Source organism: Mus caroli, chromosome 13 (genome assembly GCF_900094665.2).
Source record: "Mus caroli chromosome 13, CAROLI_EIJ_v1.1, whole genome shotgun sequence".
In the NCBI taxonomy this organism is placed as follows: Eukaryota; Metazoa; Chordata; class Mammalia; order Rodentia; family Muridae; genus Mus; species Mus caroli.
In genome coordinates, this window is record NC_034582.1 from 97,330,419 (window position 1) to 97,351,955 (window position 21,537).

Genomic DNA, 21,537 nt, shown 5'->3' on the forward strand with positions numbered 1-21,537 from the left:
ACTTTGTAGACCAGGCTGGCCTCGAACTCAGAAATCCGCCTGCCTCTGCCTCCTGAGTGCTGGGATTAAAGGCGTGCGCCACCACGCCCGGCTTCCATGACACTTTTTAATCTAAAGAAACAATTACACACTTCCATTTGTAACTATACAAACCTGGGGTGGGGGTGGGAGTGGGGGGGAGGGAGATTTGCAACGGTCAGTTCCTATATGGACGAACGGGATGAGCACACAGGTGGGAAGCTAATGGTTTTAAAAAACTAATCTGTATTCTGAAGAATACAAATATATTTGCCATTCAAAACACAAAAGTTAAAAAGAGACTGAAGGCGGCTCATGTTTGTGTCCCGCCCCTCTTACGTTTCACCAGATGCGTCCACCTACCCTCTGGGAGACGGAGACCTAGAAGGCTTTCTTTTTACAGTCTTTGATGTTCTTGGAGATCTGGAAGAACTCCTGCTCCTCCTCCTCCGCCTTTCCCTAAAAGACAAAACAAATCACTTTCTAAAATCAGCAACTGAGAGTAAGAACAGTTCAAACTATAAAGTTTGATTATTGTATTGTTTTAATGGTTGTTAAGGTCCTTAGTGCTGAGACTGTAGGCTTGCACCACCAGCCTGGCTGACTTCTATTTTCACTGGGAGAGGGTTAAAGGGATCCTGGAGATCAGACCCAGGCCCTCCCACATGGCATACAGCTGGGCCTGAGCAACTCCCCTACTCCCTGACGGGCCCATTAAACTCTTCTTAAAAGCACGGTTTATTACCTGACTTTAGTGTAGATCAGATTATGAACCATACATTTATCGTTGACAAAACCATCATCTAAAATTTCAGGAGAAAATAGAGGACAACCTCCTGTATACAAAGTGTTGGGTTTCACTAGAACAATTTTTCAAATGGAAAAAATACCAAAGATGGTCCAGACTCAAGTATCTTCTCTCTTAGTAACTAAAATCTTTCCCATCACTGTGCTTCTGGCTCCTCTTGCATCACTGCAAAGAATTTCTAACAAAGTAACAAAGTCTGGAAAAACTGTAAGATAAGTTATCTTGCTAAGGCTTAGATGTGTCAGAATAATAAAAAAGCATTTAAGTAACTTATTGAGAAACTGCTTTCCCCTCTAGATTTCTATCATTACCATTGTTCTGGTCATTTAAAATTAATGCGTAAATGTATACAAGTAGTTAAAATCTGAAATTTAGATAAGGAAATAATAAGCAAAAAGAAAACAATTAACATTAACAGATAATACATATTCTAAACTACATCATATTTAAGAGTGCCTAACTTAGAATCAATGAACTTCGCCACATCTACAACTCAAGGGATGAGATATGGAGACATATTTATCAAGTATAGCCAATAATTGTATATAAGGAGTTCTGATAAGGGCTGGGGGCAACTGCTTAGTGGATAAAGTACATGCCGCCCAAACACCCGTGGAAAAGGCCAGGCAGAGTGTCACATACCTGTAGGCCTGCACCAGGAGGCAGAAGCAGGAAGAGCTGGGAGACTTGCTAGGCAGCCTGGGCGGAGACTGACCTCTAATCGTAAGGCATGCAGACATAAATGCACACACTGCACACATTGCACACACACAAGAGGAGCAGCAGCTCTCAGAACCACTGACCACACAAACGAAATATCAATCTTCTGAAATTCAACTTCTCCTTACTATTGCTTTTCGTTTTCTTTCATAAAACAAAGAAAAGCCAAAGCCAGTAACTCTAGACTTCCTGGGTTGTGGTAGGGCCAGAGGATAACACCAACAACATGTCAGGAACAGAGCCTGGCACATAGCAAGCAGGCACTCCATTGATAAAGATTGTTTTGTTGTTGGTTTGTTGTTGTTGTTTTGTGGGGAGCAGAAACGGAGTTCTGGAGAAATCAAGCCCTACCCACACATGGTAGAGAAGCACTGAGTTACACTCTCTGCCTTTCCTTCCCTTTCATAACATTAACTTTTAAGCATTCATCATTTTTTTAAGTATCCAATCTTTCTTTGAAAAATACAGATTAGGAGACAATGCTGACAATAAAAGCATGAAGTAATGTGTTTGAGCAGTTACTCAGAACATTGGAAGAGGAAAGACCTACTAGAGAGTAACCAACCAGAGCTGCTGACAGAACTCTCAGACAACCAATGTGTGCTCACAGCCACTCACTCACTCACTCACTCACTCACTCACTCACTCACTCACTCACTCTTCCCAGCTCATTTGGTCCCAGAGCTTTAAGAATATCTTCAGGACTGGCTCTGAACCCTTTAAGTCTCTTCAACATAAAAGGAGCCAGGCATTGCGGTGCACACCTTTAATCCAAGCATTTTGGAGAGTCGCATGATCTTTCTGAGTTTGAGGCCAGCTAGTTCTATATATTGAGAGCTACATAGACTGTCTAAAAAGAGCGAGAGCAGGAGCAAGAGAGAGTAAGAGAGCTAGCGAGTGAGCAAGCGAGTGAGCAAGCGAGCAAGCCAGAGAGAGAGGGAGAACGGACTAGCGCAAGTTAGTGAGCATGAACACGCAATGGAAGAAAGCCAACAAGCCTTTCAGAGTCTCTGGAAAACTCAGCTTCTATTACTAGTTAAAAAGGATTCAAATCATTTGGTGCCGTGAAGCAGAGGATCTGGATGGTACAATAACATGAAGGCACCCACATGACCAACAAAATCCCTTGCAGCCAGGGTGCAGTCACAGCTTAGGCTGATACCCAGGGAAAAGGCTGTTTAAACCTGCTTCAATGCTTCTATGTTGAGCATGTGACCGGTGTTACTCTTTTCAACTTCATGGTTCTGAGCCAGTTTTAAGTACTACAGTCTAACAGTCTCACAACCTTACTGGAAGAAGTAAATAAGGTGAGAAATTCAAGGCAACTAAGACCTACATTTAGCCTGTTATACCAGCATCCAATGAACACTACAATTAGCTTTTATTATCTTTTAATAGGCTAGTGTGAAAAATAAGCTGTAAAATAACATTTTTCAAACTAGGAAATATATTCATTTATCAACGTATATGCAATGAGAAACCAACTTTAAAATGTATTGAAACATTTATTTTAAAATGTTTTTAAAAGACTAGGCTTTACTTATCATTCTAGAATCATCTGGGATAAGGGTTTAAACAACCTTGAGGAAGTGTCTCATTTTGTAGCTGTTACCATAGCAACATGCTGCCACCTGGTGGCAGTATATCTATTAATAAGTGGAAAAAATAGTCCTAGGAGGAAAAGAGCTATCGTTTAATACTAACAAAAGAGAATAATACTTAAACATAATACATAAAGCATTTTGGAAGTTAACTTAGTCGACAGACAGGAATCACACTATGACTGTGGAAATCATGTAACATGCTAAGATTTACCAAACCACTCTAGAGACACAACAAAGTCTCAAAGGTCAACTATCACACAAGAACTTTTACATAGGCGTTTTAAAAACATTCTCCCCATCATATGCCTTTCTCTAAGAAAAATAGTAAGTAAAAAATTAACCAGATTTAAATATTGCATTATGAAAGACAGCTAAGTGTGTTCAAATATTTCATCCAGAAGGTTCAATGATGTAGCAATCCCTCGCTCTGCTGGAGGAAAGCTGACTTGCTAACTAAGGGTAAATGTTACTAACTACTATGTTTGCATAGAGTATTTTCCCCCTCAGTCCCTCTTAGCTAAAGTTTAAGCAAGGTGCAGTGATAGATAGCTCAGTCAGTAAAGCATTTGTCATGCAAGCATGAGGCCCCGAGTTCTGCCTCCAGAACCCATGTGGAAAAGCACAACACATGATTAACAGAAACAGACTTGGTAGCATGCATCTTTAATGCCAGTACTGTCGAGGCAGAGACAAGCAGATCCCCAGGGATAATTGGCTAATCAGCCTAGCCTACTGTGTCTTGGCCAATGAAGCACATCCAATGTCACCCTTTGACCTCCACACACCAGCACCCACAGGCATGTGCACCTACACGCACACACAGAAGTTATGTATCACCAAACCTGCTGGTACTACGAGATCGTCGTGATGCATTGTAACTTCGGGGGGGTGTTCGGGACTTCTTCTCCTTCTTCCGTTTTTCATCTGTCTCTTTGGATCTGTCTTTTTCCCGTTCCTTGTCTTTATCTTGTTCCTTCTCCTTCTCTTTGTCTCGATCCTTATCATGGTCCTTTTCCTTCTCACGGTCTTTATCTTTGTTTTTACCCCGCTCCTTGTCTTTTTCACGATCCTTTTCCCTCTCTCTCTCCTTTTCCCTCTCTTTCTCCTTCACTCTTTCCTTCACCTTTTCTCGGGTATCTTTCCTCTTGTCCCTTAAAAAAACAAACAGAAATAAATTTTTGGCTAAAATAATTCTCTCTCAAAAGGAAGAGGCCTTTCTTTCTACACAATTACCAATCCAAATCATCTGCATTGACTACAAATTAAAATTTTCTGTGTAACTCAGGTGTAGACCTGAGGTGTAGCAGGCTGAGCTGAACCACACTGGCCATATTTGCATCAGAGAAATCAATATTAATCTTAGATGCTAAAGCAATAAGAAAGTCTTACTTCTAATAAACCTGAGCCACAATTTCACATGAGTGAAAACAGTGATAAAATTTAAACTCTGTGACCACTCAAGAACTCACCGTGACCGCGACCGGCTCCTTGACTTCCGCCTTTCCCTAGACTTAGAGCGTTTCTTGTGTGGGCTCTTGGATCTACGTCTATCTTTCTGTCTTGAGCGTGACCTATTATGGGATCTACTCCTAAAGAAAAATAAATTGTAAAGATATCACAACTTATTCTTAGAATTTCAACTCCAAAAAAGCTAAGAATTCTTACATTTGAATAAGATCATTTAGAAAAACTATCCTATTTATTAAGACCTTAAATGATCCTTTTATAATGTTTTCATTATAATAGCAAATTAAATTACTGGGTAAGTTTACCTGCTATATTATATTGTGTAGAACACAAAACAAAAATAGTTTAATAGTTTTTTCTCTGTCAGGCATAGTATTGTCAGGGATAGCTTTCCTTTTCATCAAAACATCACATGCCTCAAATCTGCAGACTGTTCCGTTGGCCCAAGTTTTCACATCACAGACTGTCTCTAATTCCTGGCTTCCTTGTAAGCTAGCTATGACTCCTCTTGAGAGGAGCAGGTGTATGCTTCAACAATTTCTATAAGTGGCCATGCACTGTTTGCCACAACAAATATTAGGAAGAAAGTAATCAAGTTGTCAAAGAACACATTCATGAAAAGTGTTTTAATAGAATATATATGGAAGGATAGTACTGATGACAGTAACAGTGTAACAAATGAAGCATGAGAAATCAGATGCTCAAACATCAGACGTGATAATCTGGATCTTATAACTCTAATTATAATCAGCTAGCAAAAGAAATCCCCCCAGAAAAAACTTAACTTGGTATTTCAATTCTGAGGAGGCCCCACTGAAATCTGGGTATATTTTTAGTGTTTTTTTTTTTTTCATAATAAATATCCTAGGCACTATTTACTAAAATATAGAGTTGCTGATGTAGCTCAATGGAAGTTTGTAGAAGATGCAATGCCCTGGATGTGATTTCCAAGGCTATAGCAAAACAAAAGGACAAGTTTCCTTTAACGGGTAGCAGAACACGCACATAGCTTAAATATGGAAGTCGGAGGTATCAAGTCTGACAGTGTGGATCCAAAAGGCTGTCTTGGCACAGTGGCTGTGAGCTGGCTTAAGTCCCTGTTCTGTACTAGAAGTTCACGGTCCTCTGCAGTCTGAATCCCAGCTACACTTCCCAAGGTTATCATGAGGACTCAATCAGATGATGTTTGCAAAGTGCCTTATAGCCCTTAGCAGAGTAAATGTGTAAATTAGCATACAGGTAATCTTTCTTCCAAAGAGGTCAGGGCTATGTAAGTTTTTCACAGTATGCTTTATATACACAAAACTCATTGTCATGGTTGTGTACTTATTCAGTGTGTGTATGTGTGCGCAATGTGAGTGACAAAGCACACATGAAGGTCCGACAACAACTTATAGAGTGGGTTCTCCCTTCTAACATGTGGGTCCCAGGGACTGAATTCAGGTTCCAGGCTTGGTGGAAATAATCTTTACCTGCTGAGCTATCTCACCAGTCCCACCAATAGTCATGTTTTAGTAAAATAAATTAGAACAAATTCTACAAAAAAGGATTTTTTTTAAAAAAAAATCTGAGGTGGGCTTTGAGGCCAGAAGCCTCCCTAGACTACTCCCAATTGCTAATGAAATCTTACTAGAAAGTACATTTCTACTTATCCAAAATTTGTTTATGTATAGCTCATTTTAAACTAAAAATTATTTTCTTTTTTTTTGTTTGTTTGTTTGTTTGTTTTTTCGAGACAGGGTTTCTCTGTACAGCCCTGGCTGTCCTGGAACTCACTCTGTAGACCAGGCTGGCCTCGAACTCAGAAATCTGCCTGACTCTGCCTCCCGAGTGCTAGGATTAAAGGCGTGCACCACCACGCCTGGCTCTAAAAATTATTTTCAAATTAAATGACAAATAGCAACTTACTGTTACACTGCTTTAAAGCTCACTTGTGTACCAACTGTTTCCATTCAAACACTATTTCATATAGTTCCTAATCTGATCTGTCAAGTTTATGTAACCTAAAATACAATAATCATAGAAATACCCTTTTTTCCCCAATGCTAACTCTGTGAATAAAACAAAGAACAAAATCTGGGCAAAGCAGGAATATACTCCTCAAATCCTAGCCAAGGACAGTCACTTCTTTCTCCCTCTTTGATGGTAATCAAAGGAGCATTGAAAGAAGGAAGAGGGATGGTGGACGCAACAGTCACCACACCCCTTTTAATGAAGGCACATAGGAAGCTTTCTACTTCTACATGTATACATGATAACTGCATGCATGTGTACACAGTGTAGAGATCAAAGCCCGTGTGACCTAACACCCTTCTCCTTAAGCATGTGATATTTCTTTATTAACAGCAGATTTTTGAACTCCTTTTTTCTAGTTCTAAAATATATGATAAATTGCTACAAACTCTAAGCATCCTACGTGTTGGAGCAGGTGAGAAGTTACTGTTCACTATTTGCACTTTAGCACCCATTGTCCTATCTCTTCTGCTCTCTGAGAATTGACTGCAACTCAACTCAACTTTTAAAACTTTCATGTGAATAGTTTTCTGCTTGAGAAGCAAAATTCTCGAAACATGTGACATTATAATCTATACTGCCCTACTAAGTCAGCTGGGGAGTAGGGTAAAGTGTAGGAAGATTCTTTCAGGTCAAAATCCTCAAGTCTTATGTCTTTAATGAAAGATCTCCATGCCTCTATTTTAGAGCTAACTCATGTCTTCTTGTCATTAGCCTATGTGTATTTCAACATGTATGTGTAAAGCATACTGACAATGTATATTTGTGTGTACACATGCATGCCAAGAGCCACTAATTTCTAATTTTAGCCTCAGATATATCTATATGAAAATACAATCAGAACTGACAAATATCATTTTAAACTCTTAGAGGACATAATAAACTCTTAGAGGAAGAAAACAGTACATTAACTCAAAGACTTTCAAAGTGGGCAGGAGATGTAGTAAACACCTCAGTTACTGTCCTAACGCTTGAAAGCATGTAAAGTCTCACACGTTATCAAAGGAGCCATTGTTAATGGACGAGTTTCACTTTTCCTCAGCCTGAGAGCTTGGATGTCCTTCACAGCCACTCAAACCAACAATTAGTCTTTATTACTCATGGACACTTCCATACTTCTGTGATCTTCACTGTGCTGCCAACATTCGGCCACCCATCCACCCATCCACCCATCCGGTTCTCCATACTGCTCTATCTGTTCTACTTTCTGCAATAACCTTGGTTCTTGCTGCACTTATACTCTGGGTGACTTTGAGACAAGGTCTTGCTATGCAGGTCTAGCTGATTTGTATTTGCTATGTACACTATGCTGGCTTAAAACTTGAGGAACCTGATCTGAGCTTGCCAAACTAAGAGTTTAGGCACACCAAAGTCCCCAAAGAAGATTTTGTAAACTATGTATGGACTATACCATTAAAGGGTTAGAAGTATAGTTTACAAAAGTCAAAGAAAAATCTCTCTATTTTGCTATTTCATCTTAGAACCTCCTTGATCACCACAGAAAACGTAGACTGGTGGTCCTTGCGAGGCTTCCCTTGAGGTCTTCTCCTTTATTCCCCCACCTTACACACACAGGCACACATCTCTGGGTCATTCTCTCAGCATGCAACAAGGACTCACTACACTTCAGGCATGATTCTCAAGGACCTTCCAATCAGATCAGGACATGCTGCAACTTATACTCTCAGGTATCCTTTGCACCAAACACAAAGCAATTACATAGAAAAAGAAATTAAAATACTGAAATTATGATCAAAACTAGGACAAAAAGAACTTGAGGACAGCACTGGTGCTTGGCCTGAGGGCAGCCTGAGAGAGCTGCGGTCTGACCTCTACAGTCAGCATTAGCTTCTCTCAGAACAGAATCAAATACTTTCTGTCACATATGTGGAAAAAGCTAGTTTGGGGAAAAAAAAAAAGGTATAAAACTCATGCAAATAGAAAACTTTTCTAAAAACTAAAGATTATTGAAAATATTAAAAATTATCAATTAGAAAAGAATGCTTTCTTTTGAGCACACAGAAAGAGAAACAGTGCTGGGCAGCAGTGGTGCAGCTCTTAACTGCAAAGTTTTCATCAGAGCAATACTTTGTAACAATAAGCACACCACCAGGCAAGCAAACCCTAGTGAGATTTCTGAGTTCTGATACTTTGACATCAATACAAACTGAGAGAACACTGAGCATTGACAGTAGAGTCTCACCTGTGCTTTGACTGTGATCTCTTCCTTCTAGAGTGGGATTTTGAGCTAGACCTGGACTTTGAGCGAGTGTGGGAACGAGATCGACCGCCTTTCCTTTCATTGCTCTTTCCAGACTCTGGGAGGAAAAAACCACTTTGCAGCGTCAGCTCAGAACAATTAAAGATCCCAGTTAATAATTAGGCACAAGTGGAATATACCACATATAGTGCAAGGGGCCTACTCTCTGTACATCCTCCTCCTGTGCAATTATCCTTCAGAAACATCCAAGAAAGTCATTGCATAAACTCGTTGAGTGCAGCCACCCTGCAGCAGTACATATAAACCAGATGATTATAAACAGCTGTTCGTAGTATTTTGTTGCTGCCATAACGTAAGATTAAAACATGTCTGCAATTCCTATGACAGTGAGGCTAAGACCTTTATTTTGTTAGAACTGAATGTAAATCCCAAGTAGTAATTTAGGAAATCTAATGAAAGATAAATCACATAGACATTTTTGAGTGAACTTTAAAGTATTTAGCAACACAAATATTTGAGTAAGTTTTCCTTTAATCTGGCAAAACTGAGTATCTGGTTTGTTTGTTTGGTTGGTTGGTTTTCCTAAATTAGATGCCCTTTCTCTTGTCTTAAAATTAAAACTTTGAGGGAAAGGCAACCTGCCTACAGTTAACATTTAAACATTTACCCCTTCCTTTCTAGCCTCGCAGAAACACCCCACTCTGCTGTTGAGCAGAGCAGCCTCAGCCCTGACTTGTTTTCCTAGCGCGCTCTCTGACTGTGGCTAAAATACATGAGCCCAGTGTTAGGGCAAAGCTGGTTTGTGCTGAGTTGCTCTGAGTAAGCCACTTACTATGTCTTGAGTTTCAGTCTTCTGATCTGTGCAATGAGGGAACTGAGCAGTGAAATCCTACAATTCCTTGCAGTTCTAAGAGTCTATGGTCTTTAGGCTATGTCCTGTACAACAACACTGTGGCCTTACCTGGTTCAATGGCTGCTGAGATAAATGACTGAGCCTCCCGTACTCGCTTCATTACTTCTTCTAACTCCTTAGCTGCAGCCTGAGGTGTCATCTCAGGAGGTTTTACTATTGCATTGTTGGAGTGATTTATTCTAAATTAAAAATATTAGTATATCACAAACACACACAATAGTTTATAGCACGAAACAAATGTTAGTATGATATTCATGTTTATCAATCTGAGGACATCTCAACAGCACATAAGGAAATAAAAATAGCTAAATACAGAATAGCCAAAAGTAACCCTAGAAAGTGATGATTAATCTCTCATCTCCACCTACCATTTTTTTGCTAAACAAAGAAACTAAAGCAAGAAAAACTGAAGTCTATCTTACGCCTTCCACAACTCAATCGACCATTACAAGTTTACAAGTGCTTTACACACTCCTTAGAAAAAAGGGACCATGCTGGTAATCGGGACTAAGATGGACCACTTCCATTCTTAAGTACATTGTGCTAGGATCCTGCATATCCTAGCAGGATGAAGGGGAAGCTGACGACATGGCCATTTTACTCAATACTGTCCCGTGTCTGAGTCACAAGTGAAGAGCACCTGGTAAACCTCCCTTATTAGGCACAGTGGCTTCTGTGACACACAGACATACCTGCTGTGTCTATCTTATACACTCCACAGAGAAGACTGAGCACCCAATAACAACAGGGACTGATCATTTAAGAGTAAAATCCAAAACTGTTAACTAAGAGATCTATCTATAAAACTCAAAACCACATTCAACTTAATAATCTGCATAAATTACAATTTCTGGACTTGAGTATCTGAAAGGTGATATGAATCTTTTGCAAACAAGGTTGGCCATGAGCAAATAAACTTAATGTCTGATTTAAAACACTTCTAAATACTTAACACTATTTTCTCCCTAGGATTTGGAATTTACTCAAATTCTTATTATAAGCAATTCTGCAATTCAATTATAAGTTAAGCTGTCCTGAATCTGCAACCATCACAAAACAAACCTGACTCATAGAAAAACTGAACAGAAACATTCCTGAAGCCACTGTGTATTATAGGCAAACAATTAACTGTCAACTACATATTAAAAAAGAGAAACCGGTCTTATGGTCTCAGTGTCATGCATTTCACTTATTCTTAACACAGTCTTCCTTTCCACAAATTGCCAATTACTATTTTTTTAAAGCCTTAATTAAATCAAACACTTTACAGCTTTTTCTAAGTCATTAGAATTTCTTTGTTGAAGATTTCTTACTTCAGTGGCCTGTCTCCAAACATAACTCCATTAAAAGCAAGAGCCCTTGGTACAGAATTTTGGTCTGCAAATTCCACAAAAGCAAACCGAGTTGGCTGAGTCTCATCACCTGCCATCCGAACAAACTTCACTTCTCCAACTTGTTTAAAAAATTCAAGTAGTTGATCAGCTGTCGTTGTCTGAGGAAACAGAGTGACATTTTAATTCAATAAATTCTTTTCCCCTTTTAAAATCAGGTAGGTAAAGCAGTTAATGCGTGCAGGGGGAGGGGCACATTTTCTTTAGTGATGAGGCGACTAGCGAGGTCCCCATGTTCCTATCAGTAACCCTTGCCTATGATCCTGATGTCCAATCCCATTACACTTACTGGGTCCCAAGAAAGGCATGGAAGTAGAAGAGGGCTAGCTGGGAGGAGAATGGGGACCAACGGGGGTGGGAAGGGGCCAAGGGGGCAAGGGGAGAAATGAGTATCATCAAAATACATGTGAAAACATTATAATGAAGCCCACTATATAATATATGCCAATAACCATACTTTAAAAACAAACAAGTAAATAATACTTTGTCAACAGAATTTTTAAAAATAAGCAGCTACCACCACCCAGTTTCTTCTTGATTACCTGTGAATTCAAATTTCCAACATAAACTGTTCTCCTAATTTCATCAATTTTGGAAGGATCCACATTTCCCATAAGTGGCGGCTGTGGGATCTCTCCAAGTGTTGTAATATTTGGGTCCAGTGCTGCTGCTGGGATAGCTCCCAAACTGCTAAGTGAAACACCAAGCTACAAAAAAACAAAAGTAAGCTATCAGGAAGTTTCCACTGGTGTCCAAAGCACTGTTCTCTAACCCTGTAAGCAGTAGGTCAACCCTGCATGAATGGAAGAAGGAAGCGGACTCCTTCCTTTAAGCTACATGTATCTGTTTTGTTTTATTTAATTTAATTAATTAATTAATTTTTTTTTTTTTTTTTGGTTTTTTTCTTGACAGGGTTTCTCCGTATAGCCCTGGCTGCCTGGAACTCACTTTGTAGACCAGGCTACATGTATCTGTTTTAAGAAAACAAACATTTCCTTAATTGTCGGGGTATTTACCTACCTTTAGAGTGATACTAAAAATGAACAGTATTTTCCAATGTTCAGTATAGTTATATCCTGTGATCACCATAAACAGCATTATTGTATACTGGGCCAATGCCTTGGAAAGAAGGGAGGTTAAGTTTCTGGGAGCCTGTCATGACACTATCCCTGTCCATCGAGCATTCAGTACAGAACTTTCTAATGCGTCTTTCTGTCTGATGGTCCCTCAGTTACTATATGCTGATTCATCAACACTGAATACATGACCAACTAAACAACATGAAACTTTTCTCCATTTCCATCACACTGACTAAGCTTTTTTTTTTAAATGCACTGTGTATGGAGAACTATCTAAAGAGCAAATTACATACAAAAACAGAATTGCAAAGAATATGGCACTAAACAGACTTCACTCACACCTGTCTGCAAAGTGAGTACTAAGACACAGCAGGAGCCACTTGGCTTCATCTGGAAATGCGCACCTCATGGGACTCAAGTTCCTAGTTACCCTGGAGTATGTGTCTGCTGCAGACAGTGATTTGGGGGTTTCAAAGCCTTTTACTAAGTGAATGAATTCACAAACACAGAATTTGCAAGTGTTAGCTGTATTTCGGTGATTCAAAAACACCAGCTGGGTGAGTTTGTAATCATTACTACAGCATTTAGGTTTACTGAATTAGTAACATAATCCTTGTTGTCAGCATGAAAACAGTGGTATTACAGAATCCAATTTTTTTTAAAAAACGTAAGGAATAAATGGTAGCACATAACAGTAATCTCCATGCATCAGAGGCAGGCGGACCAAGAAGAGCTCTCGGCTCTTAGTGAGAGCTGAAAGGAAGCTGAGGCTATATGAGACCCTGACTAAAGAAAAGACTAAGAGGAGGGAGGAGTCATAGAGAAATTAAATGACCTGGTAACGCCAGGCATCAACATCAACAAAATAAAGCTGAAACAGACAAAAGTTCAAGAAAAATCTGGAATGGTGAGCTATTTTTTATGTGATAATGGAAGGGGGGGGGGGACGACAAAAACCACAGAATCATCTTTTCTTAAAATTTTAAATTTTATGTTTATGTGTGCACCACAGAGACTGGAAGAGGGTATGGGGTAGCCTAGAAGTGGAGTTCCAGAAGACTGTAAGCCACTTCACAAAGGTGCTGAGAACCAAACACAGGTCCTAGGCAAGAGCAGTAAATGCTCTTAACTGCAGAACCGTTTCTCTGGGCCCCACTGACTAAGCTTTCTAGAACATTAGTAAAGTCAGTGTTAGAACACGTTAGGAGACATGTTCACCTTAAAGTGTGTTTAAAGAGACAGAAGTTCTCAGAATTTTAAAGCATGTTCGACATTTGACAGCAGTAACACAAGGTTTTTAAAGAAATACAATCATTTTCATTTCTACTTGTGCTCCTCATAAAAGTGATCCCTGACAATGAGTACAAATACACTGTAAATGACCAAGATTCAACAACTGTTAATAACAGCACTTTCTAAAGATGAAAAAGCAAGTTTACAAAACCACTGTCACTTACTTTTGTCAGTGGCCAGTCTCATTTTTTTAAAAACATGTGAGGTCATGTTGCCTCTAATCAACTTAAAAATAAAATTCAAATGCCTCCCTATGATCTAAAAAATACTACCAAGCCAGTATCCTGTCCAGTCTTAAACCCTCGTTCTCTCCCTTCGCTCTCTTCCAGTCAAACTGAGCAGCATTAATTCTGCAAGCACAGGAGTTTAACGAAAAACCGTCTTGCTCCATGGTCTACAGTAGAATGCTGGATAAGACTCTTAAGTTTCAGAAGCCACTTCTACAACCAGAACAAACTGACCACCACAATCATCAGGTTTATACACACCTATGAAACACTAGCAAGTTAACAAGTCACAGTCCTTACCTGATAAATGGCCCTCCTTAAAACAGAGGAGGACCAGAATCTTTCTCACACAAAAAAACAAGCCCAGTAATGGTTATATCTTTCCTTTACTGAGAAATCAGAAGATATTAATTACTGCTTAATTCTACACAGCAAAAATGTAAGGATTCTGTTGTAGTTTACCTTGTTCGTAATGCTTTTTCCATTACCAAAATTTATCTCCCTTAAAATGGACTTAGTCCTTGTGTTTCTCCTGAACTGAGAAATGTAACTGGGCCTCCAAGTCTATTATCCATTATTCCTATTTGAATTTTCAAATGTGAACAAGCCCCCAATTATTTCAGAGTAATTCCCAAAGCAACATCAACTGAGATGATGTGGGATACATTTTTAAGCATGGACTTTGAATGGCTGTCACCAAGCCAAACAAAACAAAGTAAAAATGTCTTACTCCTTACTCAATCTATGCATAGGCCAGTGCTCACACCATCAAGAGGACTTACACTACTCACTGCCGTCAGAGGACTGGAGGTCGGGATGGGAAGTAACCCCGCACCAGGTACCAGGCTTGTCATGGTTGGAGCAGGAGCCAGTAAAGAGAGGGCTTTGGCTTCTTCTGGGATTTTACCTGCAGAGGCAAGTTCCAAACATTAGGGAAAGCAGAAACACCACACCAACTTTACACTATGATTTTACAATTACCCTTGCACTTAAAAAATAATAATAATAAATGAATCTATCTATCAGATCCATACAAAGAAACAAATAAGAACATAAGGCTTTCCTTTTATCCTGCTCTATTAGGAAAAATAAAAGTGAGCAAAACTTCAAAGACTAACAATCTCATTAATGGAACATTATTTTAAAAACTGAATAATGTAGACAATTATTTAACACTTTGAGCTATGGGTCACCTGTACTGGAAACTTAATGTTCATGAACCAAACGATATCAAGCATGGACGCTTTCCCAGGACGCTGTTTTCGCGGTGATCGAAAGTTGTGTTACACATGACAACCGTTCGTGTTGGCTGCGTCACTAATAGCACACAGAACATCAGATACAGAAAAGAAGAACATTTTTTAAAGTTTAATCCCCAGAAATGGCAAATAACCAAATTAGTTAAAAAAGAAAAAAAAATAAAGAAAAGAAAAAAAAGAAAAGAAAAGAAAAAGAAAAAAAACAAAACAAAACAAATATGTGCGAATTGAAATTTGCTCCATAATGAGTGTCTCTATCCTGTTACTGAAGCTACCTACTTGAGAAGCAAACAATTTTAATAATCCCTCCAAAAGACTCCACTCAACCTCAAATAAACAGAGGAAAACAGAAAACTTAAACACATAATCAACTTGAATTTAAAAAAGTCCATACCCACTCATCAATAAGGCACTTCACCGACTAATGCCTAGAGAGAATCCAATCCCAAAGATGCCTTAGGCAACTGATAAAAAAAATCAGGGACTGAACCAACAAAATTTCCCTAGTCTCAGGAAACTTCTTAAAACACTAACTTTAGATGCAGTTTATGTTTACTTATCTGAGAACAATAACTAATGCTTACAAATGTTTTCTTATAAAGCCTGTAATTTTCTAACAGGAGTAATAATAAAATCATTTTAGTAATAGTAAAACCATTTAAGAAAATATGCCTGCAACTTTAAAAAATGTATGAATTTTCAAAAAATTGAAGTTCATGATCTGCCATATTTGGTTCCTGAATTTAAAACAATTTGACAAAAACTAAAACTCATATTTTTCTATCTTCTTAGTCAAAAATGGGAAGTGGGTATATTTCTCAAACTTGATTAAATATATATATTACCATTTCTATTAATTCATTAAGAGTGTCTTAAAACTGCTTTTTTAAAAATCACACAAGCTGAAATCTATGTGGTAACTTTTCAAAAGCATTATGCCTTGGTTTCAGTGGTAAATCCTATTTACAACAACCAGATGCACAGAGATAAATAGCTAAACAATCTCTCACGAAAGACTTCAAAGCACAGATGGAATTCAAGTTGTAATTTAAAACTTTAGATAATGGTTTTAGCTTATCTATAGAAAAAAAAAAAAACAAAAACAGAATTACAGTTTAGCAGCTTTGGCAAATGCATACTTTCTAATTCTACAGCATCTAAATTTATCTAATTTAAAAAATGAGGTTATTACTTTTAAATTCTGAAGGACAAATTTCTTAACATGCAGAATGATAATTAAGCCTTTCTGAAGATATAAAATAACAATGAACTACTATTATTACTACTCATCTACATATACCCATATATAGACTATTTATATTAGTATCACATTCATTGTATCTATTAAACACACAGAGATCTTTCTTAAGGTTTAAAACCTGAACACCTTTGATGAATGCCTGCCATCCCAGGTATACACTCTATGCTTCGGTACCCTAATTTATTCTAACCTGAGTTGCAATCTAGTAATGTGTCAAATTTAATATTATTTGTCAATAACCAGACCCAGCTATCCATACAGTATAGAGACTACACAGACAATAAGGTATTCAACATGAACCAAATTCATTACTTAGTACTGTGAGGCCTCAGCTCTGTCTTAAGTATTAGTAGACTATCAGATTTTCCCTACCTCATAACAATAAACTGTTAAAAATCAGTGACTTTAAGCTCATATTATTTCTGTCTTATTCTAGTAAAGATACTCTTAAGGAAAACTCCATTGTACTATTCCAAACTCTAACTCTGTAACCCGCGTCCTCTAAAGCTCCCCTGGAGGACAGAGAAGTGTCAAACAAGGAAGCATTTAGCATTTTCCCCAAACTACACTTCAAAGCGGAGGCAGACATCTCTCCTACTACTGTGAGTTCTCACTTCAGAGTCCACTTCAAGGGCTAGTAACTTCTGAAGAGTTTTCAACAAAAAAGTTCAAGCAAACAAACAAACAAATGCATGCAAATAAATAATGAACACTTTTCTCCATTTCCCCAGAAGCTACAAAAGGCTTCATAACACCAAGGTAATAAAAGACAAAGACCTCCCCCTACCTTCAGATGGTAAAAGAAATGCACTTATTTTCCTTGATGGTTTTATATGCCTACAGTTCTAAGGGAAGGACAAAAATTATAAGGCATCAGTTGGTTTTTATGAGAGATGTAGACTTAGGGAAAAATATGCACTGAGCCCATCAGGAAATGTTCCTAAGATTCTCGTAAGTGTTTTAATGTTTGAAGATCAAAATGTACCTCAGCAGCCCACAAGAGCAGCCCGAAGGCCTGAGAATCTTCACAGCATTGCATCTAACTCAAGGCAGGACAATTTGGTTCATCTCAAGGTTGAGTTCTGTTAATCATTCCCCATAAATTTGCAACGTATTATGACCTCTTAATGGAATACCATTCAGAAAGAACTGGAAAACCAGCTCATACGTTAAAAGTGGAAAGATTTAACAAAACAAAAACAAAACAAAACAAAAAAAGGGACAAAAGGAAAAGAAATGAAATTAAAGCAAAACAATAAAAACAGAGACAGGGCGTCCATCTTCTGCGGTTCAGACTCCGATCTCATTTCCCCAATGAAGGTTTCACTTGGCGGCAGGTTTAGTGGCATGGCAAACAATGCCTAACTCAGGCAAGTGTAACAGGTCTGCCTTGGCCAGTCTAGTCATCTAATAATGCACAAATATCACATAGAGAAAACATACAAAACCAAATTAATAGTCAAAATCCATCTACCAGAAAATGTGGACATAAAGTTATGACTGACGATTAGGCTCACACCTGTTACGTTGATCTTACTTTTTCTAAATGTTAACATTTATAAAAAGAAATCTGAAATGCACGTAACAACAAGAAGGTCATATTTAGACAAGTATAATGAATGAAGGTATATTTTTTTCAAAACGGCACATTGTATTAACAGTAGTCCCTGTTTAATGGGTATCAATACCACTTTTCCACTTTCTTCTCACATTACTGCCTGAACTAAAAAATAGCAAACTAAAAGAAATTAAAAACTTTGATAAAATGTTTTCTGTGGCCTTTCCTGTTTACACCAGTGCGCTTCTATGGTGCTGAAGCATGCACAGAGTCAACTGTGCAGGGCACGCATCCACAGCCCCTTGCAGCTCTCAAGAGCATCCTGTCCTGCAGACTGCCTTTGTCTGCTTCTCTCACTCTGCTCTTCTTGCTTGTTTAATATAACAATGCATTACTTTGCTGGGTGCATAATCAGACGTAGCAGCTCTAAAAGTCATCAGCTATACTTGAAAAAAAAAGTTTAAAAATCGTATCTTATTAAGGTACCTTAAGATACTTTATTAAGGTACAGATTAAAAAATGCAGTAAATTTTTAGATTTGCATGTCCAAAAAATAGTAAAGTTTTCTCGAAAAATGGTAGCATCAAAAGTGCTTAAAGTTATAGCTGACTGTTTTAATCAGTCAAGTAAAACAAACTACACTAAAGCCTCCCATAACCGTGCAAGTTTCTTACAAATCAGTCTCTCTGACTGTATGGGATTACAGCAAGGTTCCAACAACAGCTTAAAATTCTTCCTTCCAAGTCAGTAGTGATAAAAGCCTACACTATATACTTTTCTGCTATTTCCAGTTGAAGGTTTTTTTTTTTCCTGTGTACTTTCATAGCATGGAACTCTGTAGAATTAAACTTCTTCCTCTCTCACCTTACTCCCCAACTCGGGGCTCACAGTGCTCTTAAGACAAGAATCTATTGGCAAATCATTTCCTTTTCAGCACGTTTATCTTCCCTGTCTACTCTACCCCGCAAACACAAGAAATATGCTGTCCAATTCATCTGGGGGAGAAAAAAGAAACCAGAACTTCCTGTTCTGGGATTTCAAAATTACCATTCTGGGAGGAGCTTTATTTTATAATGCTCTTAATATTCCAAAACAGGCATTCTGAAACAAGCGTAAAACTCCCAAAGTGCAGCACAATCCAGATGAACTAATGGTTTTCATGTAAACCTAGTAACCACAACAAGTTTTAAAAATTACATATAAAAAGTCCATTAAATTTTTTCTAGCATACTTTTATGCTACAAAAGTTACTAGCAAAAAAAAAAAATTAAAATGTATGTATATAAGCCAGTCAGTACTCTAAGTTAATTGTACATTAAAATTGTCAAAATCAACAGCCAATTATATATGAATGTTTCTGGAAAAACATAAAAATTTAATAATAATTAGCTCTTACAGCAAGGCGAGACGTAAAATTTAACAAGAAACCAGAAGACTTGGGGCTTCACTCCCACCTCTGATCTCACTCTCTGATGGAGGCTTTAAAAACTGCTTTCCAGTTACCCTCTACAGTAAGCCAATCGAAGAAAAAAGTTTCAGGTGTATAACAAAAATAACACTGAATATGAAATAATAGTCTCGTAACAATTGAGAGAAACTACCTTAAGAGGATATTTGAAAGAACAAACTGAGTATTTTTCAAATGGATATAAAATATCACAACCCCAATTTGACTGAATATATATATTATACTTTACTTGGAAAATTCTTAACTCTGTCCTCATGAGTATATGCTTACATATACAGTTAAAATATTTTTTCATAGCAACTTAAGTTTTTAAATTCTAAAAAGCTCTTTTTTACAATCTGGCTACAGAAAAGCCAAAGCCAACTATAATAGGCAAATATTTGATAAATTTTCTAAATGTTCAGTTGCAAAATCTCAAATATCCGTAAATAATAAACTAAGCACTTCAGTACAATTTTCCACAGGTGTTTTTTTCTTCAAATTTCATTCTTGTTTTCACACACACCAATGTGAGTGTGCACAGACAGACTCACACATAGAGTACTGGCCAATTTCCAGGAAAGCTAAAGGCTATAGTAACAGACAGGACAGATATTAAAACAATAAGAAAAAATCATAAGATACCAACCTTCTGCACAAGGAACTACTATCAGAGCTCTGTCAATAAAAACCGTGTTAGTTAGATGCTGGGCCACACCAACACTTGATGGGTCACGAAACTTAATATAACATACTTTGGAGGAAAAAGCAAGAGGTGTATTGCTGCAAGATAAAAAGAAAACAAATGGATTAATAAACATTTGCATGGTTTTATAATTTTCACTTGAAATTTCTTTCATCAGACAGATAATTTTTGTTGCTAAATATGACTAACACATGAAATAACAAATTTTAGTCATTTAACACTGACTTGTCTGACAAAAACAGAGGTCACTCTAGGGGTGCCTACAAATCAGTCAGCCCTTGATAACATGTTATCAGTCAAAATCCCTTTTTGTTGCCATCCTCAAGACTTCAAATTGTAGCCTCTCTCACCCCTAACTGATCGCCAACATTTATATTACTAAAGCTGTGGTAAACCCATAACTAGTGTAGCATGGGAGGCCCTGGGTTCAATGACACCAAGCCAAAAAAAAAAAAAAAATTACTGAAAACATCATAGTTATCATATAATTAGATAATATGGAACCAAACAAGGGGTTTTTGCATGACTTCAGGCTAGCAAAAACAAAAACGTTTTACAAACAAAATATTATGTAATTTATTTTGCAAAATAGTAGACACTCTAGTCTATTTAACTCATTATACTATTTCTCATTAAGTCACTGAGTAACTGTTTAACTAGTAATTTCAAAGTCACATTTTTAAAAAGACTTTATTTTTAAGTGTAGATATACACATGTGAATGCTAGTGACCAATAAGTCCAGAAGGTATCAGGTCCCCTGGAACTGGAGTTCCCAGGAGTTGCCCAAAGTGGGTGCTGGGAACCTAACAGTAGTGTGCAGACTCTAACTACTGAGCAACCTTTGCAGCCCCTCCTGTCACTTTTCTCACTAAAATTGTGCTCTGTGATCCATCATACATAACAACAAATCTACCTTTAAAACAATGCACAATAACACTAAATGGACTAGATCCACAATCACCAAATAGATGATTCTATTAGATAAGTATCTAGATTAGAGTAACGGAAGTGGGAAGACCCACACTAAATATGGTTGGTACTATTCCCCCAGGCTACATAAAAAAGAGAAAGCTGTGTCAACACCATATTGAGGACTCTCTCTGCTCCTATGTGACCGTGAAAGGATTGTTTGACCCCCAAATGGAGCTGCAACGCAGAAGTTGAGGACGACTGATACAGTACTTCAGTGTTCAGTAATTTTCATTTTGTGGTATGGTACACTTGTGCATGCTAGGCAGGCATCTGCCACTGAGCTACATGCACCCCAGGCCTTAAGCAACTTTCTTAATCTTCATCTCCCACCAAGCCCAACTTCACAATTATTTTGTAAACATGTAAATATTTCAGCTTTGAAAAGAGTTATACTGAACATTATAGATTTCATATAGATGCTGACAAACAAAAGTTTATGTTTGCTGGGCAGTGGTGGCACATGCCTTTGATCCCAGCACTAGGGAGGCAGAGGCAGGCGGATTTCTGAGTTCGAGGCCAGCCTGGTCTACAGAGTGAGTTCCAGGACAGCCAGGGCTACACAGAGAAACCCTGTCTCAA

General features: G+C 38.0%; 1 protein-coding gene across 2 annotated transcripts in view; it reads right to left on the reverse strand.

The window, feature by feature from the left end:
- Positions 1–21,537, reverse strand: part of Srek1 (splicing regulatory glutamic acid and lysine rich protein 1) — a 33,964-nt gene that overhangs the window by 6,751 nt on the left and 5,676 nt on the right. The window contains exons 2-10 of one of the 2 annotated variants that reach the window (XM_021180528.2): positions 19,929–20,062; positions 14,537–14,661; positions 11,698–11,862; positions 11,078–11,256; positions 9,813–9,943; positions 8,834–8,948; positions 4,620–4,739; positions 3,993–4,301; positions 382–477 (exon numbers count right to left, since the gene is read on the reverse strand). In XM_021180528.2, coding sequence (XP_021036187.1) covers positions 382–477; positions 3,993–4,301; positions 4,620–4,739; positions 8,834–8,948; positions 9,813–9,943; positions 11,078–11,256; positions 11,698–11,862; positions 14,537–14,661; positions 19,929–20,062 — 1,374 coding nt within the window. Of the gene's footprint in view, positions 1–381; positions 478–3,992; positions 4,302–4,619; positions 4,740–8,833; positions 8,949–9,812; positions 9,944–11,077; positions 11,257–11,697; positions 11,863–14,536; positions 14,662–14,947; positions 18,680–19,928; positions 20,063–21,537 lie in introns of those variants that run through there. The other variant, XM_021180529.2, reaches the window with a different exon arrangement.